This window comes from Acinonyx jubatus, chromosome B1, assembly GCF_027475565.1.
Source record: "Acinonyx jubatus isolate Ajub_Pintada_27869175 chromosome B1, VMU_Ajub_asm_v1.0, whole genome shotgun sequence".
In the NCBI taxonomy this organism is placed as follows: Eukaryota; Metazoa; Chordata; class Mammalia; order Carnivora; family Felidae; genus Acinonyx; species Acinonyx jubatus.
Genome location: NC_069382.1, coordinates 197060561 through 197075805, shown reverse-complemented (window position 1 = coordinate 197075805; position 15245 = coordinate 197060561). Strand labels below are relative to the sequence as shown.

The 15245-nt window shown below is 56.2% G+C and overlaps 1 protein-coding gene across 1 annotated transcript in view; it reads right to left on the bottom strand.

Annotated features, from left to right (window-relative positions):
- Window positions 1–1968: 1968 nt before the first annotated feature.
- The window catches only part of MAN2B2 (mannosidase alpha class 2B member 2), a 30709-nt gene continuing 17432 nt past the window's right edge, over window positions 1969–15245 (bottom strand). Inside the window, 17 exon segments of the mRNA XM_053216183.1 lie at window positions 1969–2147; window positions 2150–2165; window positions 2242–2352; window positions 3417–3687; window positions 4345–4498; window positions 6148–6290; window positions 7279–7331; window positions 7334–7500; window positions 7503–7554; window positions 8424–8557; window positions 10129–10573; window positions 11027–11117; window positions 11242–11431; window positions 13256–13279; window positions 13282–13378; window positions 13381–13409; window positions 13412–13457. Of these exon segments, the coding sequence (XP_053072158.1) occupies window positions 1969–2147; window positions 2150–2165; window positions 2242–2352; window positions 3417–3687; window positions 4345–4498; window positions 6148–6290; window positions 7279–7331; window positions 7334–7500; window positions 7503–7554; window positions 8424–8557; window positions 10129–10573; window positions 11027–11117; window positions 11242–11431; window positions 13256–13279; window positions 13282–13378; window positions 13381–13409; window positions 13412–13457 (2202 nt within the window).

Genomic DNA, 15245 nt, shown 5'->3' with positions numbered 1-15245 from the left:
AGCATCTCCCTTCTTGTCATCCAGGATCCCCCTGCTCAGAAGGCACCTCAGCGCCCCCTTCCTCCTTTTAGGACATGCCCTTTGAACCCTGGGCTGCAGCTGGGGCCCCCACCTCTTCCCAGTCCCTTGGCGACAGTGATGGGTCTGGGATCAGGCCACCAGCTCCTATCAGCCCCAATCAGGAGCTTTCCCTGGGACTCTGCACCTGCGTCTGGAAATTCTGAGTCTGGTTCTTGGTGGCGGGGGGGGGGCCGACATGCACCGCAGAGGAATTCAAAGCCGCATCCCAGTAAGGAGCAGAGGGTCTACAGGCAGGGAGGAGCACAGCTGAGCGAGGGAGGGAGAGGGGCGGCCTCATCAAGGTTCCAGCCCCTGAGCACCAAGCACAGTCCTCCCTTCCCTCTGTCCTGTGCCTGATCCTTGGAATTGAGTCTCCTACTGGTTCAGCCAGTTCATGTTGAATGTCACCTGCACCCAAGAGAGACCAGACTGGGGCCACTGGGAGATGCTGACCGCAGCCATGAGTCCTCCTGGACACAGTGACATCCCCCTCTGCGAGAAGGGCTCCCAGTCTTCTGGAAGGAGCCACGGACCGATCCTGGGGCAGCCCCCCATCTGCTGGCCAATCAGATTCCTGGTCTGGGATCTGGAGTCTTAGACCCAGAGCCTTAGAGGCAGCTCATGGCAGTCCTGGGGGGATGGCTGTGAACACCTGCTCCCCACAGACTCCCAGCTGCCCTGCCCCCACCCCACCTGCCCAAGCCTCTTGTCCAGCTCCTCCGATCCAGGAGCTTGCGTGTTCTGCAAAACCAGCTGCCTCTTCCCTTTCTTTTACTTACAAACAAGAGAACTTCAACTGACACCCCTCAAACTGGACCCTGATCTCTTCCAGGCTTTGCGTCCCCAAAGCACAAAACCCCAGGCTCTCTCCTCAGCACCGCTCCCCGTGCTCCCTAACCCTAGGTCTGAATGAGCAGGCGCCCCAGTGGACAGCTCAGGAGGTCCTTCAGGAGAGCCCTGGCCCTTACACATCTATGCTGTGCAGCACCCAGCAAGCACTCAATAAGTGCTTCTTGCGTGACCAAGAAAGAGCCTACGTGCTTCTAAAGCCCTGGGAGGGTCCCGGCTCTAAAACTGAAGAAAGGAGAAACTGTAACCACATCTCATCAAAACCTCTGCAAGTGAGGAGAAGCAGCCCCAGTACAAGGTGGAGTGAGAAACACACCAAGTTGCATCTGGGTGTTTCATTGTGTAAGGGCTGCTCCAAAGTCCCATCTTTAATCACAGTTGTTACTTACTGTTTCTCGTGTTCAGTTATTTCAGTAGACGCACGGAACTTTTGTAAATCTACAGAGCTCTGAGTGGAGGCAATGCATGAGCTTTGCTGACCAGACCAGGGACTAGAACCACCCTCACCTGGTGACGGCATACCCAGAAATCGGATAGAACAAGTCTTTTAATGTTGATCCTCTAGGGCTGAAGGCATCAGGCCAAATATGTCATATTGAGACAGAAAAGGAGACATTAGAGCAGAAAATGAAGCATTCAGGGCGAAGGTAGAAGATCGAATTGAAGTGAGTCTCAGATCCACTCACACCAGCTACATGAGCTTGAGTGAACCCGGACCTCTCTGCACCACAGTTTGCCCATATATGAAAAAAAATTGTTTTTTAATGTTTATTTTTGAGAGAGAGTGAGACAGAGCATAAGCAGGGGAGGGGCAGAGAGAGAGGGAGACACACAATCAGAAGCAGGCTCCAGGCTCTGAGCCGTTGGCACAGAGCCTGACGTGGGCTCGAACCACAAACCATGAGATCATGACCTGAGCCGAAGTCAGACGCTCAACCGACTGAGTCACCCAGCTGTCCTTGCCCACATATTAAAAGGATTTTGGATCAGAGACACGTGAGCTGCCTTCTGCCCGCAGTTGTCCCCATCACGGTGCCCACCCCCCAGGTCTGCCCAAGTTCATTCTGGGACGAACACCCCCTTACTGTTTGGCTCTCGATGTCGCGCCCGCCCACCCCCCTGGAGCAGGCCCGTGGTGAGGGGCCGGGGTCCCAGCAGCGGCCAGAGCACAGGGAAGACGACGGAGGTGTCGTTCAGCGTGAGGCTGGTACCCAGACCCCAGTCCAAATTGTTCCACACCGGCGATGGGGCATGACCTGGAGGGAAGAGCGAGCAACAGGCCCGCCTCTACCTGCTCCTGCCCGGGGGGGTGGCCGTGGGGCCCCTTCCTACCTCCACGTGCCCGTTCCCTTGGCTGGAGTCGCGGCGTGCCTGCTGGGACGGCAGCACGAGCCCGCTTCTGTTGTCCTCGAGGAAGGCGGACTGAACCACGGGGTAGTGATTCTGCGGACACAAACATCGCCAGGCTGGAGGTCGGGGGGCCCCCGTCTGGCCACCCCAGGGAGCCCCCCGCACGGGCACAGCGGTAGCCCCGGTGGGGCGGGGAGACGTACGGTCGAGGCTCTGACTGTGGAGACCAACAGACTGTCCTTCAAACCGGCTCCGCTGCGTCCCGACCACATGAGCTGGGGACTCAGCCCACTCAAGCCTCAGTCTCCCCACCTGGACAAAGGGTGCAAACCCGAGCGCACACTCCTGCAGGAGCGATGAGGGATGTGTGGGGTCCAGCCCGAACTGGGTGGGAGGCCGATGGGGGCTACAGAGAGAAAGGGCCACGTGGGGTCCGGGAAAGCGGCCACATCCCCCCGCTGCTCTGTGACCGGCTGGAGCCGAATGTCCTGGGCGGACCCACGTGGACGGTCCGGAGCCCTTGCCTAGCGGAGAAGAACTAGCAAGGGGAGGAGAGGGACCAGAACTCGCAAGCCGAGCAGGGTGGGGACATACCCCTACGGGCCCCCACGGATGGGAAAGAGGTGACGTTGACTGAAGGCATAGGAGGCCCCCAGCGCCGGCTTCGTAGGGGCTGCTCCCGCTGACCCGCCCAGCTCTGGCCAGGGGGTTGTTCCCTAGGTCGGGTCGGCAGGGAGCCATAGAGGGGCTCCTGGTCACCTGCCCCAGGTCACGGGGCTGGAGGCCAAGGTGGTGGGAGCTGATGTCCGGCTTCGGGCCGTGCTCACGGCTTCCACCAGGCAGAGATCTCCGAGGATCAGCTGACGTGGGTCAGGCCCCGCTCCGCCTTGACTGGCATCATCTCGGAATCCTCAGACCCACCCCTGATGAGGCGCTCATCTTACCCGAGAGGAAACTGAGGCACGGGTGGGGACGGGGACATTCCTCTGCATGTGGGGGCGCCAGACGCCAGGTGTGACCCGGATCGGGGCCTCCACCCCTAACTGCACAGCTGGGCAAGGGGGCTCTGCCACTGCAAGGGGCTGCTTTAACGGGCTCCCCGCTCTGGCCTCTGGACAAGGGCCGTCAGGGACCCCCCGTGGCATCGCAGGCTGTACCCGAGTGATGTTGTTCATGTTGTTCGCGTATTTCCGGAAGTGCCTCCACTGCATCCAGCAGCCGCTGTTGTCCGAGGAGAGGACCCGGCGGTTGTGTAGACTGGTGCTGGTCCTCAGGATGGCCTCGTGGTTCAGCTGCAAGGCCCCCCCCCCCCCCCGCCCCCGGCACTCCTGCTCGATGCGATGGCAGAGCAGCTCTCTGCCATGGCTGCGTGGGACGTGGGTGAGTCGGGAGTAGATGGCCTATGTGTGATCCGTGTCCCTCACCCTCCTGGAGCAGAAGCCAAATCTGTGGGTCAGGCTTTGGGAACTAGTGGCTCGCCCTTCCTTCCTTCCTTCCTTCCTCCTCCCTCCCTTCTTTCTTTCTTCCTTCCTCCTTCCTTCCTTCTTCTTTCCTCCTTCCTCTTTCCTTCCTTCTTCCTCCCTCCCTTCCTCCCTCCCTTCCTTCTTCCTTCCTTCCTTCCTTCCTCCTTCCTTCCTTCCTGGTTTTGATCCCACCTTCCCTCCCTCCTTCCTGTCTGCAGCTAGGGCAGGGGGGCAGGGAGCCCTCCTGGGCATATTATGGGAGGAGCCAGGTCCAGGTTCTTGATAAGCAGGAGCTGGGGTGCTCTGCCTGGATGGCTTAGGTCTGTCATGAAAACGCTGTGCTGTCATGAAAACGCGAGACTCCCCTCCTGCGTGAGTCATTGCCCCTGTGGGTTCCTGTCCCAGCTCTGAAGTTGGACACCCTCTACGAGGCACACAGCACGTGCGATGGAGCCAGGAGGCCAGGGAGCAGAGTAACCCTTTCTCCATCAAGCTCCCATGGAGAACGACCATGTGCCAAGCACGGGTCCCAGAGCAGGTAACCGGAGCAAACGTGGACACTCATCCCGTCAGGGCCCCGCCCACGTGCGCCTCGCACGACCCTGGGGGAGCCCGAGCGCACCTGTAGGGGTACTGCCGGATCTCGGCCCTGAGCTCCCCCGCCACAATCTGCATTCCCACTGGTTTCCGGGGGGCGCTTCGCGGTCTCATTGGGTGCAGATGCGTAGTTATTAGAAATGGGCTGCGGATCCGTATCATTGTTGCGGTTACTCTCTCTGCAGAGACGGGAAAGGGGAAACAGTATTATGTTTGTGCACACATGTCCCGAGCACGGTCCTCGCCATCGGGGAGCAGGCTAACGAGCCCTCTCTGCAGACACCAGCCTCGACCTGTGAACACGAGTGATCTCGGCAGAGTAAGTGACAGGCACGAGGCCGCTCGGTGAAGCTCGTGCACTTGCATCAGATAAAGCCCATGAGACGCCCCCTCCTCCCCGAGCCATAGTGGCCTCAGATTCCTCCCATGTGCCAGAGGGGACCCAAAGCTGGAGGGCGACAGAGGCTACATAACAGGGCTCTGAGAGCATAAGCCGAGGGGTAGCTTCCCGCGGAGGTGGTGCCTGCTCTCCAGGCGGCCAGCTGGGCCCACCCTACTCCTTTCCGCAGGACCCCAACCGGCACAAGCGGGGGCCTTTGTCCTGCTGACCCAGATGCCCAGGTGTCAGGAGCCAGCGCCCTCACTCACCTTACCTCATCAAGTTCTCCAGACGCCCGAGGGCAGAGAATATTAACCCATTTCACACTGAGTCACGTAAGGCTGGGTTTCCCGACATCACTGGCCTCAGACCACATGCACTGAAGACATGGTGTAGACACATATATGGTGTAGATGGGTCTATGGTGTAGACAGGTATGTGGTATAGATGGGTATATGGTGTAGACGGGTATGTGGTGTAGATGCATATATGGTGTAGACGGGTATATGGTGTAGGCAGGTATATGGTATAGACAGGTATGTGGTGTAGACGGGTATATGGTGTAGACGGGTATGTGGTGTAGATGCATATATGGTGTAGACGGGTATATGGTGTAGACGGGTTTATGGTGTAGACAGGTATATGGTGTAGATGGGTATATGGTGTAGACGGGTATGTAGTGTAGATGCATATATGGTATAGACCAGTATATGGTATAGACAGGAATATGGTGTAGACAGTTATATGGTGTAGACGGGTATGTGGTATAGATGCATATGTGGTGTAGACAGGTATATGGTGTAGACGGGTATGTGGTGTAGACAAGTATGTGGTGTAGATGCATATATGGTGTAGACGGGTATATGATATAGACAGGTGTATGGTGCAGACATGTATAGGGTGTAGGCATGTACATGGTGTAGATGGGTATGTGGTGTAGACACATATATGGTGAAGACATGTATATGGTGTAGATGAGTGCATGGTGTAGATAGGTATATGGTGCAGATGCATAGATGGTGTAGACACGTACATGGTGTAGATGCGTACACGGTGTAGACGTGTATATGGTGTAGATGCGTACCTAGTGTAGATAGGTATGTGGTGTAGATGGGTATACGGTGTAGACACGTATATTGTGTAGATGCATATGTGGTGTAGACATGTATATAGATTGTACATCTGTGTGTGTGCTAAGGCACAACCACGACCGGGACCAGGAGGTGGCCCTGCCACAAGGCAGAACGTGAAGAAGTGGTTACTTCTGACCGATTTCGGGAATTTCTGTGCTACTGTGGTGGGGATGGACAGGGAGGAAGAGGAGGCATCCAAGAAGGGGCCCATTCGCCCTTTGAAGGGGAGAGAAAGAATCCTTGTCTTTAGTCTGGCCCCAAGGCCTTTCCCTTCTGGCCTTGGCTGCGTGCCCCCAACATCCCTTCAGAAACTCACTGCGGTCCCCGCTCTTCACTGACCACCCACACTGGCTGCGGTCGGCCCGTCCTGCCTGCTCCGTGCTCTCTCGAGAAGGGCCTGTGCAATGACCGAAGGGCAGAGCTCCTGATGGGGTGCCATGCGGTGGCTGCTTGGTTGCTCTGTGGGTGCACAGCTGTGGACAGCTGGCTTGGGGCTGAGCCCCAGGTACCACTCACCTCACAGCCGTGCTCCCCTTCCCTTCTCGCTCCTTCACTCTGACGTTCTTCCAGACACTCCCCCCAGACCTCCTGCTTCTCCCGCACTTCCAGGGCTGTTGGGAGGTCACTTCAAGAAAAGCAAGTGGCTGTTCGAGCAGAGGCAGGTGGGGTGGAATGAAAACTACCTGGATGTGGCCCGAGTATGGACAGGGCTGGCTCTAAACATCTGGGAGGCCCTTTTCCTGGAGGTCACCTGCCTTCTCTGCTGCCAACAATTAGTTGCTGAATGAGTGGATATGTAAACAGATGGCTGGCTGGGTGAGTGAGTGGGCGGAGGCGTGGGTGGATGCACACGTGGTTGGGTCAACATATAGATGAGTGGGAGGGTGAGTGGGTGGGCGGGGCAGATGGGCGGATGGAGGGGTGGTTTGTGTGTGGATACATGGAGGGAACCGGGGCTTAGTGGATGCGTGGGCGGGTGGGTGGTTGGATGGATGCATGAACAAGAGAGATAGTGTATGTATGTAGGTATGTAGGTAAGTACGTAGGTATGTATGCAATATGTAGGTATGTTGTATGCATGGATGGATGGATAGGTAAACGGGAGGTAAGGAGATGGGTGGATGAGTGATTTAGCAGTTGGTGGACAGACGGGATGATTTATGTTGCTTTAAATTTAAGAAAATGCACGATGTGAATAGCATATATTTCCCCGGAGTGGGTCCTCAACTTTTGTTAGGGACCGACAGCCCTGGAATGATAAGGTTCAAGAAGGGCTTTCTTGTACTGGTCTAATCTGACAATACAGAAGTCAAGATGCTAATGCAGGAAGGGCCTTCACCACCTTCTGGTGGTTCCCATAGCAGGTGAGGACAGAGACAGGTGGGGAGTGACAGCTCAGGTCCCAGGACACGCCTCTGCCTCAGAACCAGCAATGGCTGCACCTCACCTCTCCCACATGCTGTGCATCAGGTTGGTGTCACGGTCCAGGAACACGGTGTTGTAATGTCATTCTTCACCTGCAACAGGTGCCTGATCCCTGGACCAGTGCACGTCCACGGCCTGCGCCCAAACTGGGTGGAACTAACTATGGTGGCAACTGGTTCGTGGATGCCCGTCTGGGCCCCCTCGGTGCTCCTGATGCCGTAGTGCCGGTAACTGAGGCCCGGAAGGTGGTCAGCACATGCAGGTCGTATGTAGGTTGTTTCTCCCTTGATTTCTGGACCTGCAAGGCCAGTGGGATAGGACACAATGTGGGTTTCAGGGCTGGAAAACCCCTCAGTCTCCTCCGTAACCTGTGGCTTGCATACCTCCTGGACTGGGTGCTCACTACCCACGAGGCAGCAGGGTCTTTCCATCATGGACTGAGCTGACTTCCCTCCAGGCACCTCCCTGCTCGACAGGACCCGGCCCCAGCCTCATCTCCCTGCCTGGCCTCCCTCACTCCTCGGGCACCAGCATCAGCAACTGCCCTTCCTTCCAGGCACCCCTGCTGTTCCCTGCTCTGAGCATGACATTCGTGCCCAGGGGCTCAGCACTCAGCCCAGCTGGACCAGAATGTGCATTCGGAGGGTTTGCTGAATGATGTCAGCACCCCCTGCACATCCCCAGGAAAACAGTGGCCCCGGGGGACGGGCAGGGTACCCTGGGACACCCCTGCAGCTCTAGGCAGTGGAAAGGATGAGAACAGACCTTGCGCATCAGGTGTCTGGGTGTGCAGGCACAGGCAGCTGGGCCAGCCTGGAACACCAGCACCTCCTCGAGGCGCCCCTTTCAAGACTCTTGAGGGCCTTTCCCAGAAAAGGTGGAAATTTACATGAGAATATCAACACACCCGAGGGAGGGGGCTGAGGAGAAGCCACCCAACCAGGTCAGACCACCCAGGAAGTCCTACAAGGAGGGGACAGTGGGGGGCACTTCGGGCCACTTCAGATGCCCAAGGCCCAGTGTCTGTCCCATGGTGGATCGCAGGACCCTCACTGGATATGGGTTCCCATGGGGATGTCCTCGAAGCGAGGACCCCGTCGGTACACGTTTCCTTTAACTTCTCCCACTTCTGGACGTGCCCGCCATGAGCTGGTGTCACTCCCATACCTGTGCAAGCACCGGGTGGCCTGACGCATCGGTGATGCTGACCCAGGAGGAGTCCACAGTCAGGGTAATGATGGTGGTGACTGTCCAGGCCAAGGGGTTGAAGACCACGACAACGTGTCCCCCACGTTCTGGGTCTAAACGCAGAGACTTGGCTTTACCTGCTGCCCTTTGACTCACCCTACACACCTGGGTGCCCTTGTCACATGGAAATGGAGGCAGGTGAGACACAGCCCTGAGAGCTCCCAGGGGACCTGTGTATCGGGACCGGTGGGCTAGTCGGCTCCTACACTCGGCACCCCATCCTCTGCTCAGGGCTCTGTTCCCGGTCCCCGGGCAGGGAAGGCTGGAAGGGAACACACAGGGTCCCTCCGGAGAGCTGAGGTTCCCCTGCTCCTCTCACATCACTCCCTGACAGCCCCACTTGACTGATGAGGAAACTGAGGCCCAGAGAAATACAGTCACCTGCCCAACGTGACCCGCTACTAAGGTCTGGCTGCCAATTTGAGTGCTTGGTATCGGGAGGGACTGGAGAATTCTCGGGAGGCTGGCGGGGCCAGTCTAATCACCTAGCCCAGCATTTGAGCCCCAGCGATGTGGCCTGGCTTCCATGTCTGTTCTATCCTTACTCCCAGCGAGGGCAGTTCTGGCCATGTCTGATGATTCCCGGATCCCTGAACACATCACACACCTCCCGGCCCCCGCCTCTGCCCAGGCTCTTCCCTGTGACTGGGACACCTTTCCTGACCTCCTCTGCCAGTTCATTCCTCGGGGAGGCCACCCTGGTGAGGACACGGGAATGGATGGCCCCACCTGGCAGGGAACTCAGACCCCAGACTCCAGCTCGGCTGCCACTGCCTCCCCCACCAACCCCGTGATCTGTGGGCTGTGATCCTGTGTGCCGCAGGCCTGGTCCCTGGGGCCCTTCCCCGGTCTGACGGTCAGATGGCACTACACACAGACACGGGGGGAGGGGGGCGGCCAGGTGTGCGGTGAGGTCAGTTGTGAGGATGCACCGTGACCCGGTCTGGCTGATGTGTGGAGCTGGGGGAGGGGCAGCAGGCCTTGTGCACGGGATGTGTCGGGCACGTGAAGGGAGACCAACGTGTGCCGGTGCCCCCAGGACTTCCTGGTTCAAGAAAGCTCCTCAGTCCCAAACTGGCATCACCAGTTACTCTACACCCACAGAAGCCTCCCTTCAAACAGGCTGGAGATCCGCGCCCAAACTGAACTTCAGAGGGCGCTGGGGATCCAGGCTGGGTTCAGGCTCCTGAGGATCCCTGCATCCTCTGCAATCAGGGCAGTGCGGGGCCGCGGGTTCAATCCCTGCTCCGCACTTCCTGGCTGAGCGACCCTGAGCCCGTCCACAACCTCTCTGCTTCTGCTATGTGTGCCCCTACACGGTGAGGATAGTGGAAGTTCCCAGCTTCCGGACTTTCCAGGCATTACGTTAAACCCTGCGTGATGCGTGCTTAGCAGATGCCAAAGCAAGTTGCCGCTTATCAGTCTAAGGGTCACACATCACAGACAGGACAGGAGCCTCTGAGCAGTCAAGGCACGTGCCAAGTTCAGGGGCACACAAGGGAGGTGGTTCAAGACTGAGACTCAGGTGTTCCAGTGCCGCTCCGTGACCCCGCGGGCTCTCTGGTCAGGACGGTCACAGCCTCCTCCCAGGTCTGCAGAAGCATCCTGCGGGGGCCTCGTTTACCTGAGTGGGCTGGGGTCCTGTCCTGGACGATGGAGGCCATCAGCTTGTGCACGCCGTGCAGCCCCGCGCTCAGATTCTCCACATACATGTCCCTCACCTTGGGCGTCTCAGTCCCAGGGATGGCGTCGTGGTGCTGCACCCGTAGCCCGACCAGAGTAGGGGAAGCATGGGATCGGGACCTGCCTCTCCAGAGCACCCGCTCACCTCCCAGGTGCTGGCTCTCCTTCCCTCTCGCCAGGTGCCTGTGGAGAAGGTGAGGGTCCCTCCCACTTCTCACAAGAGGAAACTGAGTCTCAGAGGGGCTGGTGACCTTGTGGACACCCACTGCCTGAGTCCCCTGGCTTGGGCAAGAAACAGACATCTGGATGGGTCCCGTCCCAGGTTCGTCTCTGCCGCCCAGTCTTCCTATAAAAGCTGCTGGAATGCTCCAGGCACCCTCCTGTCTCTGTACCAAGGTGGGAACGGGATCAGCTCACCTTCCCTGAGGGGAAACGGAGGCTCCACCTGGTGAAGCCACTTGTCCTGCCTGCTCTGATAGACTCTAAATTCTATCCACTTCACCCCCAGCACACATTCTGCCAGCAACTCCCTTTAGGTGAGTGTGCAGATGTCATGGCCAGCATGGCTCTTTTCTGGCGGGTGAGGACAAGTTATAGGATTTCTTGGGCCTCAGGTTTCCCATCTGTACACGGGGGACAGGTGGAGATAGAAAGATGGGACAACTTCCTCAGGGCAGCCGCCGTACCGGGCAGATCGTATTCTGCCATCGTATTCTACTGCCCCTACCCTGGGGTGGCCACGTGCTCTCGCTGCACTGGGACGAATTTGAGCTCAGCGAGGGCAAAGGTGCCTGAGGCCACATGGCTGAGCTGGGATTGAGCCCCATCTTGCCCTTTACCCTCTGCATAAATTTGGCCCGAAAGCTTCCTGAAGCCCCCAGCTGAACACTGTCACTGTCCTTGCCTTGGCCCACGTCCACATGCACTTGCCTGTGACCACAGGCCTCCTCAGTGTTCTCATCTGGAAAGTGGACGTCTAGTGACCAGGGGTTGGGACAGCACACCGCACAGGGGGTTTGCAACCTGGTACCGTCACTGAGACGTGTGACGTCACCTCGGAGACCGCCCAGGGGGCCACTGCAGCTGCTTCAGGGCCCGGTCCAGGCCCAGGTGCTGCTGGGGGGCCGGCCACACGTAGTAAGTGGACACGGACTGCCCGGCATACAGCAGTGTGCTGACTCGCCTCGCCAGCCCCTTGAGCCCGCTGTGGGATGCGTAGAAGCCGGTCCAGGCCTGAAATGGATCTGGATAGAAGGGCTGGCGGTTGGGAAGAGTCTCTCTGCCCTGGGGTCTTGCTGAACCAAAGCCCCAGAAAAGCTGGGGAAGCTTGGGGCTGGGAGGCCGGTCTGCCTGGGTCACCTACGGAGGCAGCCACAGACCCCTGCTCTGGCCAGGCTGGGAGTGGCCCAGGATCCCTGGGAGGGGCTGGGGAAAGTGGGAGCTTCAGGCTGGGCTGGGCCAGGCCTGGGTGCTGAAAGACTGGGTGGGGGACCTGAGAGCCGACGGTAGACCTCGGAAGCCTGGAACAGCATGTGAGCAAAGGATCTGGGAGACTTGGGGGGAGAGGAGAGTGCGATGGGGGCCAAGTGGGCTGCCCTTGCCTGGGATGCACTCTGAGTGCAGGCAGAGGCCTTCGCATGGGACTCGAGGGCAATGGGGGGTCCCGGGACAAGCCTGCCATCAGCGCGTCCCTCTGGCAGACCTGGGAGGTGGGATGGCGTGGGGACTTGAGGGGTCCGGTAGCTGCCGTCCTGACCTGCACAGAGGATGAGGCCTGACCAAGGCTTGGGTGGGAGCAGGGTGGGGCTGGGTGCCTCCGGGGGCGGCTGGGTCTCACAAGGTGGGTGACAGTTCCTACTGTTCTTGCCTCCCGCCTCCTCCTGGCTGGGCTGTGCCTGCCTTCCCTGACCTTGCCCCACGGGACCTGAGCCACACCGGGAAGGGTAGCCATGCTCTCCGGGGAAAGGCCGCAGGCTGTGGGGACCGCTAGACCATGTTGCCCACAGCTCCTCCGGCAGGCTGAGGGTCCTGGTCGGGCAGAGGCACCCCACAGCCTGAGCTCTACTTTAGGCACCAGGCAGGCCTATTGCCTTCCCAAGGCCCCAGTGACTCAGAGCAGGGCCCAGGGCTCACCTCACCTGTCCAGTGTCCACATAAAATTGTCTCTGCCCGGGGGCCTTCAGGGAGGGAGCCAAGCCCATTGAATACACCTGCAGGACTGTGCCACATCTCCGCCTCCTAGATGCAGCCCCGCCCACTGCAGCCACTCCTACCTGGATTGTAACCCCGCCCACAGGGATGTAGTCCTGAACTTCAACTATGACCATGCCCATATCAAATTTAACCCCTCCCACCTCTACTGTAACCAAGCACACACCCAGGAAGCCCTCCCACCTGAATGGAGCCAAGGCCTCACGGATGTGACCCTTCCATCTCACTATCTCCCTGCCCACTTCCGTGCGGCCACACCCACCGTTACAGTAACCACGCCCACTTGAATGTATCCCCTCCCACAGTGAATTAACCTCCCAGGTCAATGTATCCCTTTCCACTCAACTGTAACCCCGCGTACTTCAATATGTCCTCTTTCTTCTGGGCCGTAAGCCCTCCCACAATGCAGTAGCCCCTCCCACCTAAACTGTGACCACGCCCACAGTCATGAATCTCCTCTCATCTCTGCATCCAGCCAGCTCTCCAACCACACGCTCTGAATGGTAACGTCCTCAGAACAATTTGCCCACATTCTCACCACCCAGACCAGAGACCAAGGCGACAAGAGACTAGACCAACCCGTCTCATGGCCGTGTCAGCGCAGGGCTCAGCCCAGTTCCAGCCCCGCATGGGGCTGGAACCTGACATCTCTCTGGAAGGGAAGGAAATGGAGAGATGGGAAAATGGGTGCTATGGAGCCATTATGTGAGTATCTTGTCTATACTAAGATGTGTAGGTGAGACAGCTAGGGGGGACAGGGCCCGTCTCGGCCCCAGTGACCCTCACAAGCTCCATCAGCAGGGCAGAGCTGCCCTCCCTGGCACCAGATCTCCACCCCAACCTGCAGATGCTCATACCTGAGGAATAGGGCAGGAAGTCCCATGGTCGTGGATGTTCCAGGTGACACTGTGAGTGTGCATGGCATGGAAGTAGTCAGCCAGTGTGGCGTGCTCCACAGAGATGCCAAGCTTGGAGGCGGAGAGTTAGAGTTGATGAATTCCATCAGAGGTCCATGTTGGTGAACTGGAGCGAGGCGTTGAGGAACTGCTTGTCACAGCCCTGCGGGAGGGGGCATGGCACAAAGCCTTGTAATTCCAGGGAGAGCCTGGCCCAGGCAGAGCCCGCCCCTCATCAACCGCCATGAAGGGCCCTCACACTCTTCCTGGAAGCCTCAGAACCCCAACCAGCTCCCTGACTGCGACCGTTGACCCTTTCTTTTTGTCTTGTCTTGTCTTTTTTTCTTCTCTTCTTTTTTCTTTTCTTTTGTCTTGTTTTTTCTCTTTCTTATCCTTTTCTTTCTCTTCTCCTTCCTTTTTTCTTTCTTATATTATGTTTTACATCTCAAGTATTTGTTAACCTTATAACTGGACTTTGGACCTTTTGAACACCATCATCCAGTTCCCCCACTTCCCCACCCCCACACCTCTGGCATCCATAGATCTAATCTCTATTTCCATAAGTATAGTTTTCCTCAACTCCACATATAATTGAGATTACATAGTGTTGGCATTTGTCTAAATTATTTCTCTTTCTGGGATTTTCTTAAAGCCTATCAGTATTATTGATACAAGTATAATAATTATTTTTGATAATATAGTAATTACGAATCACAGTGATCACAGCCACGACTCACGTTTACTGATTTGGAAGTTGCTTTCAAAAAGACGAAGTCAAAACATTGATAAATTCCTAGAAATATACTACCCATAAGCACCGAATCAGTAAGAAATAGGAAATCTGAGCAGACCAACGACTACTAAGGAGATTCAATCAGATTCAGTCAAAAACCTCCCAAGCCACACGTGTTCAGGACCCGACAGCTTCACTGGTGAATTCTACAAAACCTTTATAGAAGAATTAATACCTATCATTCTCCCACTCTTCCGAAAAAACTGAAACAGAGGGAATACATCCAAACCCATATCCTAAAATCATTACCCCGATACCAAACCACATAAAGGTGCCACAGAAAAGAAAATTACAGGCCAATGTTTCTGATGCACACACATACAACGATACTCAACAAAAATTAGCAAACCAAAGTCAACCATCTATGAGAAGGATCATCCACCATGATCAAGTGGGATTTATTGCAAGAATTCAAGGATGGTTCAGAATCCACCAACCGATCAACACGATGTGTAATGTTAACAATAAAAGGATAGAACACCACATGATCATCTCTATAGCTGTAGAAGAAGCCATTGACAACATACAACATCCATCGATGTAACACCTCACAAATAGTGAGTATAGAGGGAATGTGCCTCAACATAATAAAGGCCGTTTATGACAAGCCCAAATGTAGCATCATACTCCATGGTGGGAAGCTGTATGAGGAAGAAGACAAGGATGCCCACCTTGTACATATTCATTCACCGTTGCATTGGAAGGCTTAGCCAGAGCAAGTAGGCAACAAAAAGAAACTAAGGGCACCCAAATTGGAAAGGAAGAAGTTAATCTGTCACTATATGAAGACGGCATAGCATTGTTACATATAAAAACTTGCACGCACTCCTCCTAGACACAGTTAGAACTAACAAATTCAATCAAGTGTCTGTGTACAGAATCAATATATGAAAATCAGTTGCATTTCTGCACACTAATACTGAACCATCAGAAGGAGAAATTAAGAAACAATCCCATGTATAAATGCATCAAAAAGAATAAAATATCTAGGAATAGATTTAAGCAAGGAGGTGAAAGACCTATACACTGAAAATTCTAAGACATTGATGAAAGTACTTGAAGACGACACAAATAATGTCTCATGTGCTCTTGTGCTCATGGATGGGAAGAATTAATATTGTTAAAATGTCCACATCACCCCAAGTAAACTATGATTTC